The sequence below is a fragment of the Pongo abelii genome, chromosome 10 (assembly GCF_028885655.2).
Source record: "Pongo abelii isolate AG06213 chromosome 10, NHGRI_mPonAbe1-v2.0_pri, whole genome shotgun sequence".
In the NCBI taxonomy this organism is placed as follows: domain Eukaryota; kingdom Metazoa; phylum Chordata; class Mammalia; order Primates; family Hominidae; genus Pongo; species Pongo abelii.
Window position 1 is genome coordinate 68,619,564 of NC_071995.2, and position 17,377 is coordinate 68,636,940.

Genomic DNA, 17,377 nt, shown 5'->3' on the forward strand with positions numbered 1-17,377 from the left:
AAATTAGAGAATGACAAAGTTCATGACTGAGAACTCGTCTTTCTGAGAACATCCAAATGACCATAAATTATCATTGCTTCCAATCTCGTACCTAAAATCATACCCAAGACACTCTTCAGTAGATCAACACCCAAAGACATTTAACAGCTGCTCAGTCTGTTGGACCAGCCAAGATTTTTTTAAAATACCGCAAGGGAGGGGTGGGAGTGCCGGTTACGTCTCTAACAGCAGGCTCCACTGTCTCTCTAGAACACATCTCTAAGGCTTCCTGGTATTTTTTTCCCCCACACCCATTTATCAGCCTCTTCGCCTCCCCTACTTTTTATTTTGTTTTAATTTGAAGGAAATGGGCTTTACATAGCTTTTGTTATAGCTTTGTAACTACAAACAGCCAAACAACTTATAACCAGATGTGAGTGCAAGTGAGCCACTCTTCCACTCAGGCACTTCTGCTGCATCTTCTTTCACACCACAGTTCCTGCCACCCCACCCTTGGAAGGGAGTCTACTCCCAGATGAACCCAGTTGAGGCAGTAATGCTTGCAATGGGGCAGTCTGTATGGGTGTAGCTGCTGTACACTATGGATTTAGGAGCTAGCAAACATTTATTACCAAACCCTAGGATAGCAGACAAATAAAGCATGGGTTATGATAACATTGGCTTTAAAGAAAAGGAAAACAAAAACAGTCACCCACAGAAGTTATGGGTGGAGGGAATAGGCTGCATATATCCTGAATTAAGTGTGCAATCTCAATAAAGTTATCAAATTCAGGAAATTCAAAATGGATATACTTAAATCCGCAGTCTATTTCAATTTTGTCAATGATCTCAATAATATCCTTTTTTTGCTTGTTTTCTCTCTAGATCCAGCCCCAAGGATCCTGTATTGCATCTAGTTGTCAGTGTCTTAATCTTCTTTTTAAATTTTTTAAATTATTTATTTTATAGAGATGGGATCTCCCCACATTGCCCAGGCTAGTCTCAAACTCCTGGGCTCATGTGATCCTCCTGCCTCGGCCTCCCAAAGTGCTAGGATTACAGGTGTGAGCCACTGCATCCAGCCTCTTAATATTCTTTAATGCGGAACAATTCCTCAGTCTTTTAAAATGACCATTCTGACATTGGCCTTTTCAAATGTACAGGTTGGTTATTGCCATAGCATCTTTCTCCATCTGAATTTATCTGATGTCCTTGTGATTAGATTTAGGTTGTATATCCCCAACAACACTTCCTCCTTTTTTTCTGCTTTAGTGTTTTGCTTAACAGGCTGATTATTCAGTTATTCTCCAATGGATTGCAAACCTGATTGCACATTAGAACCACTCTGGCAGATTTTCACACAATAGGTGCTGAGGTCCTACCTCAGTAAATCCTGATATAGGTCTGAGGTGGAATCTTAGAATGTGTATCTTTCAAAAGCTTCCCATGTGATTCTGATATATGTATAACCAATGGTAAGCACCACAAGCTTCCCCTCTCAATCAGCATGTCCTGGCTTCTCTTTTGATCTCATTTTGCTTTCCCATTGCCATTCTCTCTCCCCACTGCATCAACTCTCATCTAGGGTAGAACTCGTCTGCCCAGGGAGACCAATGTGGCAGAGAAATACTGTCAGGTTAAAGGGCCCATTTCAATGCATGTGTTCTGTTCGTGGTTGTATTTTATGTGCATATGATTATACAGTCATCCCCCAGTATGGGGGTGGATTGACTCCAGGACCCTTATGTATAACCAAATCTCCACATACTCAAGTAAAATAGTTGGCCTTGCAAAACCTGCATATACAAAAGTTGGTCCTCTGTATACCTGAGTTTCAAATTCCAGCAATAATGTATTTTTCATTTGCATTTGGTTGAAAGAAAGCCCCGTATAAATGGACCTGCACAGTTCAAAACCATGTTGTTCAAGGGTTAACTATATGTTCGCAAAATAGCAACATGGTGTTTTTGTGCACAAAATGGAAAACAATGCAAATCGCCTATCACTAAAAGAAAATGAAAGAGATAAAAATCCTTGAGATTTTCAGGCTGGTGGGGTCCAGTGAATTGTAGACCATCTTTATGCTATTGGCACATGGTGGTCCATTTTAACTGGCAAATTAAGAAAACTGTAGTCCATGTTAGAATTAGGCTTGAATGATGCTAATTATAAATTAAGGTCTTTTGAAACGTATCCTCCCCACAATATGTTACTCCCCAAGTGGCCTTTTTTGTAGCATCAGCAGTCTCAGAGTCTGTTTATATTGTATCCATTCACACTAGTCAATCTAGGAGTCATGATGAGTGATCAGAGGATGGTTTGCTTTTTCTCCCCCACTACTTCTTTGCCCTCCTTCCTCCAGGCATTTGCCTCAGTGAAGGGGAATTTTTTCCCATCTTTAGTTCTGGCTACAGAACAGTGGTAGCAGCAGGGTGTCTCCCCTGCATACTTTAAGTGACCCAATATAGGAGGTTATCCCAGACTTGCAGGGGGTGGAGTTTTCTGCATTTGCAGGGGTGGGGTGTTTTCTGCATTTGCCTCCTCATTTATCTGGAGACTCACACTGGGCTGTGATCTCTTTGAAGGCCAAATAGAAGGAAACACAAAACTGTGAAAGCCCAGACCAGTACCACAATGGCTATTCATGAACTGAGGAAATGCAATCCGTCTCCCAGGCCGGAGCGAGGGTGAGTGGGCAGGGAAAGATTTAGAGATATTTAGCAGTGGCAGAACCAGCCAGTAACATTTCTAATGCATGTTCTGCATTTTATCCCTTTCAAAGTGTTTTCACATAATATGTTGACTCATCTGGTTTTTACCACCCTGTGAAGAAGGCAAGGTAGGAATGATGAAGCAGGAACAAGGAGAAGCTAGTATTAATAGCTAAAACTATTGAATATTTATCATGTGTAGCCAGTGTTCTTGTTTGTTTTTTGTTTGTTTGTTTTGAAACAGGGTCTCATTCTGTCATCCAGGCTGGAGTGCAGGGGCATGATCACAGCTCACTGCAGCCCTGGCCTCCTGGGCTCAAAGGATCCTTCTGCCTTAGCCTCCCCAGTAGCTGGGATCACAGTCACGCACCACCATGTCTGGGTAGTTTTTTATTTTTTCTTGTAGAGACAGGGTTTTGCCCTGTTGCCCAGGCTGGTCTCAAACTCCTGGGCTTGAGTGATCTGCTCGCCTCGGCCTCCCAGAGTGCTGGAATTACAGGTGTAAACCACTGCATCAGGCCTAGCCAGTATTCAAAAACATTTTACTTAATCAGAATTTAATCCTGTCTTATGAGGCAGAGTGAGTACCCATAATTATCCTTATGTTAAAGAAGAAATGAGTGGGACTTGAGTAACTAGTAGATATCAGCACTAGGATTTAAGCCAGGTTTCTCTGACACAGAGCCCCAGCTTCTGATTTATTAGGTCTAGAATAGGGTCCAAGTGGTTGCATTTCTAATAAGTTCTGGGACTAGGGTCCGTACTTGGAGAACAATTGATCAAAGTATTTCCTGACTCATACCATAGACAAGTTTCCTGTTCTACCGATTTTGTCCTTGTGAAGACACGCAATCCACATAATACTATTTATAAAGGTGACAATAACAACAATGGCAGCTAACATTAATTAAACACTATTTTACTATCGTTCAGGCACTACTCTAGGCCTATGATATGTGTTAATTCATTTACTGCTCAGGGTTGGGGGCTAGAAGAGAGAGAGCACCACAGAGTTTTGAGGTCAAGTACCAGCCCAAGTATACAAACTTCCAAAGTCAGACCCCTCACACTGGCAGGTAAGGATGTGAGAAGAGAGAGAGAGAAAAGGAGAAGGGCAGGGAATACTCTGATCCTCAATAGCCAACATAGGATAATCTTGCAGTAGCATTAGAGAGGAGTGATTGCTAGATTTCAAATCACGTCCTCCTTAGCATTTACCTTTATTATCAGGCACACTATGTAAGAGAATATGTGACTAGATGTTTAGGGGAGTGTGTGTGGGGTGTGTGTGTGTGTGTGTGTGTGTGTGTGTGTACTCTTCTTGCTCTGTTATTCCCTAGTCATTTAATCTTGGGCAATTTCATCTTTAAGTTTCAGCTGGGTATCTATAAAACAGAGATAGTGGTGGTGGTGATGATGATGATGATGATGATGATGATGATAATGATAATGATAATGATGATACTATGGTAGATTGTTCAATGGTCACAGATTCCTCCTACTCAATATGCACGCTCCTTTACAATGTGACTTTGCAGCTCTTCCCATCAAGAAATGGAATCTATTTCTACACTCCCTGAATCTAGCCTGGTTTGAGAGTTGCTTTGATCAATAGAATATGGCAGAAGTGATGTTGCATGGTTCCAGAGCCTGGGCTGCAAAAGGCTTGTAGCTTCCACCTTTGACTTCTGGTGAGGCTGCCCTAAACCAACATGAAAAGGAAGCTGGTGTAGCCTACTGGCGGATAAGAGGCCATGTGGAGGAGAACCTAGACTCCCCAGCCTACACCCAGCACTGACAGCTAGTCATGCAAGTGAACCCTAACCCTAACCCATCAGTCATCACAAACCAGATGCTGTCTGATAAGGAAAACAATGGACACATAGAGATTTTATTTTTACACAATTCCAAGTAATTAAGTCAAATGATTTTACTCCTTTCTTATACTTTTCTAGGCATCCTCTGTCGAGACAGAGTACCTTTTGAAATTACTTTCAAAGGACAGGCAATTTATATTCCAAGTGACTCATTTTTACTTTTCAAAGTATCTAACCACAGCTGTTTATAATGGACTGTTATAAAGTTAAAGCTCTTGCTAAATCAAATAACAACCTCGCAGGGATGCCCAGTCTAAGGCATTAGAGTCATGAGAGCTGCAATTGTAGAAACTGTCTTTTGAAAGAGCATAGCTTTTACACATTAGCTTACCAGGACATAGTTAAAACTTTGCTTAAGCTTCAAGAAAAAAACTGGAACATGACATAGTTGGATGCATAACCATTCTGATGCCCTACCTGGGAGCTCATATAAACACTACAGTGAATCTCACTCTAGAAAAAGGCTACATGATCCAAAGCTGCAAGCCCAGGTCTGGGGCTGGATCACGTGAGCTCTGTAACACAGTGCTGGGTTGGCCCACTGGGTATTGTGTCTGCAGAGCTCTGGAACTGGTTGTCCCAGACTCTTGACTGCAGCAGAGCCTACCTACCCCTTGGACTTCTCTCTGTGTTTCACAATGGTTAAAGCTAGGCAAAAATGGGAGACTGTTCTTTTTGCTAAAAGACAACCCTTTAGTGTTCAGGCAGATAAATGTTTATAATAGTTTTTATTCAATATTTTTCTTATTTGACACACTTAATTTTTTTTCTGTACCGTTACGTATATTTAAGCTATGATATAAATAAAATCTCTTGTAAACTGATGTTAGAATGGAAGTTTTGGCTAGGCACATTCAGCCACAATGAGGAGGTGCTACTCCAAGAAACATTCATTTTCAAAAGTAAGCGATGATACTATTCAGCCACGAAAAAGGATGAAATCATGTCTTTCGCATCAACATGGATGCAACTGGAGGCCATTATCTTAAGTGAACTAAGTCAGACATAAACACTGAATGTTCTAAGTGAGAGCTAAATAATGTGTACACATGGACATAGAATGTGGATTGGTAGACAATGAAAACTCAGGATGAGGGGGTTGGAAGAGGGTGGATAATGAGAAATTACTTAGTGGGTACAATGTATGTTATTTGGGTGATGGATACCCCCAAAACCCTGACTTTGCCACTATGCAATCTATGCATGTAAGAAAATTACTACTGTAATTGTAACTTTAACTGAATTTAAACAAAATTTTTAAAAAAGTTTAGTTTAAAAAAAGTAAGTGGTGAATCTCTCACTCATGTCAGTGGTTGAAAGGGTTTGAGAGCTGGAGATTTAGGGAGAGCACAGTGCCAGTTGATGATGGTATCCTTAAGTCATAATACTCCTGCTTCCATTTCCTGTCTTCCTTTCCCATTTTCCACGCCCAGACAGATCTGAAACCATAATTATCAGGCTAGGAGAGGTGGGTGAAAAGCTTGGTGGAGAGTGAGAGAATTTGGACATGTTTCCCTTTCCCTGCTTTAAGCCCAAACTGGGTGGGGTGATGGAAGAGGAGAAGCTAACATTTGAGTCAAATTTAGAGTTCATGTTATTTCCTGGAGTTGGTATTTTTGTTAATGAACTGAGAGTAAGTATTGAGTTTTAAAGTGATATAAAGAGTGTCCAGAAAAGTAATGGGGCTTTTCTAACTTCTATTCAGAAGTGAAGGAAGAACTAGGTCACAGGAAAGATTTATAGTAAAGGCGAAGTAGAGACAAAAATAAAGTCCCATGAGTTATTCAATGTACTGGCTATATTTGTTTTGTGATCAATAATGAAACATGTGCTCACCAGCCGGGAACCATATGCAATGTGAAATTCTGCACAATGCAAAAGACACCAGAATGCTAAATGGATGTGAAGTCATATGACTTCTATAAATGATTTGGGTTGTTTATTAGGAAAAAGCTGAAGTCTGCCAGTGGAACCTTAGCTTTTTTGATGTGCTATAATTACACGTATTGCCTAAATGGTGGACTAAAACTCTGCAAGGAAAGCAAAACCAAAGAGATGAACACCTGAAGCAGAATCACTATTTGAACAGACTCCTGTGATGGTGCCACCCTGCTTCTCAGTCATTTGACTAATGTCACCTTGTGGAGGTGATTCAAGGGTATTGATGTGGAAGTGGTATGTGACTTTTATCTTTCACTGTGCTCCTGAATCAATAACAGTGATTCTTGAATCTGCCATTGCTTTAGACTCTCTCCCTTCCTTTAGAGCATAAATAATTATGACATATACGCAGGGTTGCCTGCAGGGCACTGATTTCAACTTCTATTTTCTGGTTTCAGGACATGTGTAACACCATGAACTCTGACTTTGGTTCAGAAAATATGGCCAACATACAGTTATGCCATGGCAGCCTAATTATCTGCATCTCATAAAGATATAGAAATTTTGAGTCAATTTCAAAGATTTTCATTATGCAAAATGCTTTCCTGTACAATTAGCAGCCAGGACACAGAGAGAGAGTGCCTAATCCCCTACTGCAGCAGTGGCATTTTTAGCAAAGCAAGTCTTTTCAAGCAATGAGCCTCAGGAGACGTGCACAGACCACACTCCACACATCCCCTCCTTTTACCTCTTCAGTGGTGCTGGAGAAGGGCTGAGTAGTCGACAAAACCCATGATGTGTCTGTAATTCCAGTCACGTGCAGATTGGGATGCTGCCTCTCGCTGCTGTTTTGGCTGTAGTTTTCTGCAGCATTTCTGATGAAGGCCTCTGTGGTATTCCTAATAAGGCGTTCCAGGCTATCTGGAACTGCATTAAAGGTAGTGGGAATCTGGGGTGGAGCCATGTTTCTAGTGCTCCTCACTGAAACTTCTGCTCCCAGGCCAGCTGAGGTAAAGAAAAGATAGTTGCAAAGATTATTCTCATGTTTTATGAATTCTTCACATAAAATCAATTTTACTTAGCAAAAGAGGGCCTCTTCAATAATGGGCATGTGGATAAGCTTCAGTTATATGAAAAAGCAAATATACTTTGAGTGTGTGACAATGTTCATTTGTCCTGTCCAATTCACCCATCCTTTATCCATCTGTCAATTTTATAATCTGGAAGGAAAGTTGTAGAAACCGTGCTACCAAAGAAAAACCCAGCGCTGTGTAGAAAAGAGAATTAAACCTATTCTATGAGAATTTAGGGGGGTCACTGAATTGGCTTCAGGGGAATCCATGAGTCTCCAAAAACTGTGCAAAATTCTATGTATATGTGGATGTATACTTTTCTTCTGTGGGGTACTGTCATAGCTTTTATCAGCTTCTCAAAGCGGGTGTTAAACAAAATACCAGGTTGAGAATCACCATTAATGACTTGCCTAACTTCACCACAAAGATTGACAATTCCTTGGAAAGTAATGACACTTCGTTAGCCACAGTGCAAACTGTTTCTAATCCAACTGTGTGAGTTACAAATGATGAGACTGTTGTATTTTCTAAGTTATCTATCTTCTGGAAGAACAGAGAATTGACTTATAATTTATGAGCTGGTGGGATTAATTTATAGCTTTGTTTTGCAAGGCTGAATTGCCCATATTAAAAAAAACATACTGGTTCATGAATTAGGTTCACTTAGCCATAATTTTAAAATGTGCTCTCCATCTCCTGGGGATCTTGCTAATGTGCAAATTCTGATGCACTAGAGATGGTCAGAGCCAGCCTTTCTAACAAGCTCTCAGGTGATGCTGATGTCGCTGGTTTTTGGGCTGCACTGTGTAGCAAGACCCTAGAGCACACTTGAAGCACTGATAAGTTCTGTAAATTATGGTTTGAGATGGCATGTTTAGATGTTTCCATCAACTCCATAGTGCACTAGAGTTTTATGGGATAGAAAACCCCACAAAACCTTATATAATCGGATAACCGTGCCTTTGAAGAGTTTCTGGCTAAAAGACTGGGAGAGCGAGGATTTTATTTTTAACTACTCATTTACTGGTTATTTATTCAAACAACTGTTTATTAAACAACTACTATCTGCCAGGTGAGGTCTCCTAAATAAGCTATTTATCATCCTATTTTCCCTGTTCTGGTCTGCCTTACTTAGCCCTCTTTTGAGTCTCATTCCTTTCCATTCCAATTTCAAGTGATTAGTGCATTTCACATGATAATGTATGTAAAGAGGAGGGAGATGAGGGCACAAAAAGAAGATTAAGCTGGAAAAGGTATTTTTATAATTTATCAAGATATAAATATCAGCAGTTCTTCTGAAAGTTAATAAAATAACCTTGGCTATAAAGCATCCTTTCCTTGAGATACAAAGGGTTGTGCAAAGTACCCTGTACATAAGGTTGATGGATTTAGCAAATAAAAATAATTTTAGATAAATAGCCAACTAAGTTTTGGTATAATTCAGTATATTTAGTGTATCCCAAATATACAATAATACAAAGATGATAACATACTATGTATTAGTAATATACTAAAGATTATTTGTTACTTATCTGATATTCAAATGTAACCGAGTGCTGTGTATATTATCTGGCAATCCTACTTGTACATCTACTAGATCTCAGCTTTGATTGATTTTTGGACATTCCCCTTAGTTTCTGTTTGTGTTTGCCTTTCTAAATCTTGTGCCACTATTACTGCCTTTGTGCCCAGGTTAGCCACTCTGGACATAGATCAGATTTATTCATCCTTGGGGTGTTTTCTACATGACAAACTCAATTATACTATTAGTGAGATTCCTTTACAACAAACTCCAAGAAACAATCTTAATTCTGCAGTCTTGCTTAAGTTAGGTGCTTGAACGTTCCCTTAAGTAGACGTTTGTCTATTGTAGGGATGTGAACATTTCTGCATATGGAGATTAGCATTTTGGTTGTTTTGAGCTTTGGTCGATCCTGATCCTCTGAGTTGACTGCTACATATGACAATTTTAGCTCTTAGACCCTCAAAAAAAAAAACATTTTGACCGTGGGGTTAGGACAAAAACAAGCTTCTAAATACCTAGCGTGTAATTACATGTCTTAGTATGTCAACCTATGCTTACTCTTCTTCACTAAAGAGCTGTTGGTAAGTTTTTATCCTAAGAACTTTTTAAAAAATTAGTCAGCTTACATAATTCAGTGGATAAAACTGGACTTTCCCAAAAATAGATAATTTTTCAAAACACTCTTGAAATTTCTCTGCAAATAACATAGGTTATTACCATTGCACGTAGCTTTGGACTATCTTATGGAAAAAATTTCAGTCTTATGTCATTATCTTTAATTAAACTTCTAAATATATTTTTAAAGCATCCCGTACCAAACAAGTTCATTTTCCATTTTAGACCACCACCTTTTTTCCAAAGAAAGAAACTACAGAATATTCAGGTCCAGTACCCTTTCATTTTGTGTCTGTGTTTTTAACTTGTGCTATTTAAGAAGCAAGAAAGAAGATTTAGTCTTAACATTCAACTTCCAAGTTTTGTCAAATTTAGAGCAGTGGTTTGCAAACTTTGTAGCCATCAGAATCATATTGGGAGCTTGTTAGAATATTGAAGCCTTGGTCCTCCCCTTGGAAACTGTGATTTAGCAGACTTGGTGTGGGACCTGAAACCTGCTTTTATAACAAGTTTCTCAGGTGATTCCTAATATACATGTACGTATATGGTTTTAGTCATATACATAATATAAACCAAAAAGAAATTTGAATCATTTCTTATGTGGTTACTGAAGGATTATAAAATGGATGGGAAGAAAGAAAATCCATTATAGAAATATATAAGATGATTAAGGTTTTTTTTTTTTTTTTTTTTTAATCTCCTGAACTCTTTGTTGAAACAGGTGCTGTGAAATTTTATTTGAAATAGTAGATCTTTGGATATTTTGTTATCCATGAATTCTTTGGGTGTTCTTAAAAAATGTATATATGTTTCACAGTTCATGAAATAGCAAGATGTTTTGACAAATGCAAGGAAAACTTCTTATACAATGGAACAATATGTGAAAGCTATTTTTGAAAGCTTTATTGTGCCATTGTTACCACATTGTTTCCCTACTATAACACAATTTCTCCCAGAACACAATTCAAGGTAAAGTCGACCGTTCTTGATCAATCTAAAAAGTTTTAGCATTTAAGTTGCATAAAGCTCTTTTTAGAGGGTACTATCACCTTACAAAGTGATTTGTAATGACTGCATAATATCAAGACCATCTTTCAAATTCAGTTTTAAAAGAGCAATGTCTATTTTATCTCATAAATTCATCTATGGCTCAGAAATAATAATAGAAAAAATTTTTTTATAAAGATAATAAAGATAATATTTTGTGTAAGTTTCCCTTCTTTAAATGATACAAATAACTTTTAAGCATGTCGAAGACAAAATAACTGGAATGAAACTCATTTTTGGAATAGAAGATTTTAACTATACTGGTACTTTCTATTCTGTAGGAAGATGCCAAATATAATGTGCCTTTTTAACAGTGAGTAAATCATCTGGAAAAAAGATACCAAATGAAACAGGAGATACTTTAGAAAAGGATGATATCTATCTAATCTATCTATCTATCTATCTATCTATCTACCTACCTACCTACCTAATCTATCTAGTTGGCTGTTTGTATCTGCGGGTTCCTCGTCGGTGTGTGTGTGCATTAAATAAGATTTGACCGGAATAGATGGGAATGATAATGGACTAAATAATTATTGGAAATGGTTAAAAGAATAATTAACATTTCAGAAAATATAATTAGTGAAATAAAGAGTACACCTAAAATACAAATCTAAATTACTTTTAAAAGACCCATGATGAGAAAGTAAAATTAATAAATGGAAATTGATACAAGACATAGCATAGTACAACACTAAAGTATAGCACAGGGAAAAAATTAGATTAAAAAAATAATTGAAAGGCTAACTAAATCAAAGAAATATGTTTCAATAGCCAACTATTACTCAACAATTCTACTATGCATAGCATTATGAAGATGTGCCTGTTTTACCTGATACCCTATGTTTTCTTTAGGAGAAAAGACTGAAAGAGTAGGGTGGAAGGAAGGCATCCTGGGTGGAGAAGGAAGAATGGCTCCAAAGTTCAGGGCTATCAGGCTATAGGAGAGAGGTGTTGAACCAGAGACTAAACAGAGTCAGGGAAAGCGGAGCTGGAAAGGGGGTGAATAACTTGGCGTGCGCAGGACTGACTTGTCCATTAGACACAATAGGCACAGTGATTAGGGCCCATGATAATTTTAGGGCAACACAATGATTTAATTTGTTTGAAAATAAAAAAGAAACTTTATAGTCAAAGAAAATGTTTTAACTTTTTCATAGATTAGGAAAAATGACAATTTTAGGTTACATAAAAATCTATTATTTTACTTTTCTTTTTTTCAGCAGAGGAAAGGGAACACAGAGGCAAAAGAACCCAGGGCCCATGAAAGTCATACATAGCCCTGCGTGTGCCCTGATAAGTTCAGTGACATGTCACAGGCTGAATATGGTTGGGGAACACTGGACGCTATACCTGCTATCTTCAATGATCATATAAATCGTATATCAATAAGCATTGATAACATTACTTTCAGACATTATGTTTAAAAATGGTCCACTACAAGGCCCATGTTGTTACAATGATGCAAGAAGAAAAACCCTAAAATGACTGTGACAGCCAATTTAGTCCAAGTAGGGTTTGTATACACAAAAGGCACTTTCTGTTTTGTTTTGTTTTTCCCCACAAGCTCTTTGTATTCACAAGTACTTCTGCCAGCCATTAAAGCCAACAACTTCTACGAAAACTTTTTTCCTAAGGGTGTATATGATTGCTTATCTTTTACAATGTTCACACATTTTATTCCCTCTCCCAAATCACTACAACTAAACAATTACTTTAACCAGCAGTTATATCAAGCCTGCCAACAATATGGTTTAGTTCATCAGCAAAATCTCTTTTAGGGATTTTACCGGCTCAGCCATATCAGGGACACTTGAAAATTTGCCTACAAATATTTGCCTGCTTTCCAGGGCTGCCCTTGGAATTAAAAAAGAAAATTCCTGCCCTCAGATAAAAGTGAGATTTGAATGAATGAATCTGAATTGAGTGGTGAATAAATGAATAAATGCTGATTTGTTGGCTGACTTTCTATATTCAGTGTTACTTTCTTCACAGAATGAAATGTCTGAGTGAAAAATAACAATTTTAGACAATTGACTAGCTTTTTATAAATGTAAGGAGACTTGACATTCCTTCGAAAAGTTATCTAAACCATGGATGGAGTTCTGCACCCTTCACCTGAAAGTTCTGGAATGACACAGACATGGCCTATCTGCCAACGGATTTGCGTGAATGTTTTTGAAACCAGTTTTGAGTTTATAATGTTTTAATTTCCCCCTGGCAAGGAATATTTGCTTAGATCTACTAGCAAACCAATAATTTCCTTTGGGTAAATTTCCCTGTTTCCGTACAGATATGAACGGAAATTTTCCCCATCTGATAGATTCATAAAACTTCAATAATTGGGCCACTGTAAGCTTTGTTGTCTGCTTGGGGCCAGTACTATTTCTTGCTGGAATAGATGCAACTGTAACTTCTTTTTCTTTTAGAGATTGCGTCTTGCTGTATTGCCCAGGCTGGTCTTGAACTCCTGGCATCAAGCAATCCTCCCACCTTGGCCTCCCAGAGTGCTGGGGTTATAGGCATGAGCCACTGTGCCTGGTCAACTGTAACATTTGATTGCTTGGTGAGTTTAAGAATTACACTTGGATTGCACAGAAGACAAAAGCAATAATTCATGATGCCATACACTAACTATTCATGGCATTTCTGAAAGTAGTCCTTAAAGCTTTATTATTCCTTTTTCCTTTACTGTTCTGATAGTAAACACTTTGCACAAAGTTGAAACATTTATTAATTTAGTCAGGAAGAAGTAGTTAGTAATAATGGTGATAGCTAAACTATTAATACGATAAACTCTTGTGTGCCCCCAAAAGACTGTTTAAAAATATGCAACTTTAAAATTACCCTTGAAATATTTTTTTAAAGAATGAGTGCGTACTCCTCAGCAAATGTAAAAGAACATAAATCACAACAAACTGTCTCTCAGACCACAGTGCAATCAAATTAAAACTCAGGATTAAAAAACTCACTCAAAACCGCACAACTACATGGTAACTAAACAACCTGCTCCTGAATGACTACTGGGTAAATAACAAAATGAAGGCAGAAATAAAGATGTTCTTTGAAACCAATGAGAACAAAGACACAACGTACAGAATCTCCGGGACACATTTAAAGCAGCGTACAGAGGGAAATTTATAGCACTAAATGCCCACAAGAGAAAGCATGAAAGATCTAAAATTGACAACCTAACATCACAATTAAAAGAACTAGAGAAACAACAGCAAACCAATTCAAAAGGTAGCAGAAGGTAAGAAATAACTAAGATCAGAGCAGAACTGAAAGAGATAGAGACACAAAAAACCCTTCAAAATATCAATGAATCCAGGAGCTGTTATTTTGAAAAGATCAACAAACTAGATAAGACTGCTAGCTAGACTAATAAAGAAGAAAACAGAGAAGAATCAAATAGATGCAATAAAAAATGATAAAGGCGATATCACCACCAATCCCACAGAAATACAAACTACCATCAGAGAATATTATAAACACCTCTATGCAAATAAAACAGAAAATCTAGAAGAAAGGGATACATTCCTGGACTCATAATGTGTCCAAGACTAAACCAGGAAGAAGTGGAATCTCTGAATAGACCAATAACAGGTTCTGAAATTGAGGCAATAATTAATAGCCTACTAACCAAAAAAAGTCCAGGACCAGATGGATTCACAGCCGAATTCTACCAGAGGTACAAAGAGGAGCTTGTACCATTCCTTCTGAAACTATTCCAATCAACACAAAAAGAGGGAATCCCCATCCTGATACCAAAGCCTGGCAGAGACACAACAAAAAAAAGAGAATTTTAGACCAATATCCCTGATGAACATCGATGCAAAAATCCTCAATAAATTACTGGCAAACTGAATCCAGCAGCATATCAAAAAGCTTATCCACCACAACCAAGTCAGCTTCATCCCTGGGATGCAAGGCTGGTTCAACATATGCAAATCAATAAATGTAATCCATCAAATAAACAGAACCAACAACAAAAACCACATGATTATCTCAATAGATGCACAAAAGGCCTTCGACAAAATCCAACAGCCCTTCATGCTAAAAACTCTCAATAAACTAGGTACTGATGGAACAGATCTCAAAATAATAAGAGCTATTTATGACAAGCCCACAGCCAATATCATACTGAATGGGCAAAAACTGGAAGCATTCCCTTTGAAAACTGGCACAAGACAAGGATGCCCTCTCTCACCACTCCTATTCAACATAGTGTTGGGAGTTCTGGACAGGGCAATCAGGCAAGAGAAAGAAATAAAGGGTATTCGATTAGGAAAAGAGGAAGTCAAATTGTCCCTGTTTGCAGATGACATGATTGTATATTTAGAAAACCCCATAGTCTCAGCTTTGGGCTGAAATTTTGGATCTCCTTAAGCTGTTAAGCAACTTCAGCAAAGTCTCAGGATACAAAATAAATGTGCAAAAATCACAAGCATTACTACACACCAATAACAGACAAACAGAGAGCCAAATCATGAATGAACTCCCATTCACAATTGCTACAAAGAGAATAAAATACCCAGGAATCCAACTTACAAGGGATGTGAACGACCTCTTCAAGAAGAACTACAAACCACTGCTCAATGAAATAAAAGAGGACACAAACACATGGAAGAACATTCCATGCTCATGGATAGGAAGAATCAATATCATGAAAATGACCATACTGCCCAAGGTAATTTATAGATTCAATGCCATCCCCATCAAGCTACCAATGACTTTCTTCACAGAATTGGAAAAAACTACTTTAAAGTTCATATGGAACCAAAAAAGAGCCTGCATCGCCAAGTCAATCCTAAGCAAAAAGAACAAAGCTGGAGGCATCACGCTACCTGACTTCAAACTATACTACAAGGCTACAGTAACCAAAACAGCATGGTACTGGTACCAAAACAGAGATATAGACCAATGGAACAGAATAGAGCCCTCAGAAATAATACCACACATCTACAACCATCTGATCTTTGACAAACCTGACAAAAACAAGAAATGGGGAAAGGATTCCCTATTTAATAAATGGTGCTGGGAAAACTGGCTAGCCATATGTAGAAAGCTGAAACTGGATCCCTTCCTTACACCTTATACAAAAATTCATTCAAGATGGATTAAAGACTTAAATGTTAGACCTAAAACCACAAAAACCCTAGAAGAAAACCTAGGCAATACCATTCAGGACACAGGCATGGGCAAACACTTCATGTCTAAAACAGCAAAAGCAATGGCAACAAAAGCCAGAATTGAAAATGGGATCTAATTAAACTAAAGAGCTTCTGCACAGCAGAAGAAACTACCATCAGAGTGAACAGGCAACCTACAGAATGGGAGAAAATTTTTGCAATCTACCCATCTGACAAATGTCTAATATCCAGAATCTACAAAGAACTTAAACAAATTTACAAGAAACAAACAAACAACCCCATCAAAAAGTGGGCAAAGGATATGAACAGACACTTCTCAAAAGAAGACATTTATGTAGCCAACAGACACAGGAAAAAATGCTTATCATCACTGGTCATCAGAGAAATGCAAATCAAAACCACAATGGGATACCATCTCATGGCAGTTAGAATGGCAATCATTAAAAAGTCAGGAAACAACAGATACTGGAGAGGATGTGGAGAAATAGGAACACTTACACTGTTGGTGGGAGTGTAAACTAGTTCAACCATTGTGGAAGACAGTGTGGTGATTCCTCAAGGATCTAGAACTAGAAATACCATTTGACCCAGTAATCCCATTCCTGGGTATATACCCAAAGGATTATAAATCATGCTACTATAAAGACACATGCACACGTATGTTTATTGTGGCACTATTCACAATAGCAAAGACTTGGAACCAACCCAAATGTCCATCAATGATAGACTGGATTAAGAAAATGTGGCACATATATACCATGGAATACTATTGCAGCCATAAAAAATGATGAGTTCATGTCCTTTGCAGGGACATGGATGAAGCTGGAAACCATCATTCTCAGCAAACTAGCACAAGGACAGAAAACCAAACACCGCATGTACCACTCATAGGTGGGAATTGAACAATGAGAACACTTGGACATAGGGCAGGGGGCATCACACACTGGGGCTTGTCGGCGGGTGGGGGACTGGGGGAGGGATAGCACTGGGAGAAATGCCTAGTGTAAATGACGAGTTGATGAGTGCAGCACACCAACATGGCTCATGTATATCTATGTAACAAACCTGCACGTTGTGCACATGTACCCTAGAACTTAAAGTATAATTAAAAAAAAAAAAAAAAGGAATGAGTGCTTAATGTGACATACTGGCAAGGACATATATTGGAAAGGAAAGTACTTTCTTCTCTCTACATTCTATTGTAATGACCTATTTATTTACTTATCTGATTTCTCCACTACTCTAAGGGATAAGATGTATTTAATGATTTTCAACCTTGGCTGCACATCAGAATCACCTAGGAAGTACTTTAAAAATACAATACCTGATTTAGTCAGCTTAGAGGATAAAGCTCAGGTTTTGTACTCCAGTATTAGTTAAAAGCTGCCATGTGAGTCTAATATGCAGCTTGGGTTAAAAATCACTTGTGGAGGGTACCTTAGTACTAGCACAGGGTACCTTAGTGCTAGCACAAGCTCTGGCACATAGTAGGTGTTAAATAAATACTACCTGGAAA

General features: G+C 38.2%; 1 protein-coding gene across 1 annotated transcript in view; it reads right to left on the minus strand.

The window, feature by feature from the left end:
- Positions 1–17,377, minus strand: part of PTPRB (protein tyrosine phosphatase receptor type B) — a 121,290-nt gene that overhangs the window by 99,491 nt on the left and 4,422 nt on the right. Inside the window, exon 3 of the mRNA XM_024257344.3 lies at positions 7,197–7,453. Coding sequence (XP_024113112.2) covers positions 7,197–7,453 — 257 coding nt within the window. The remainder of the gene's footprint in view (positions 1–7,196; positions 7,454–17,377) is intronic.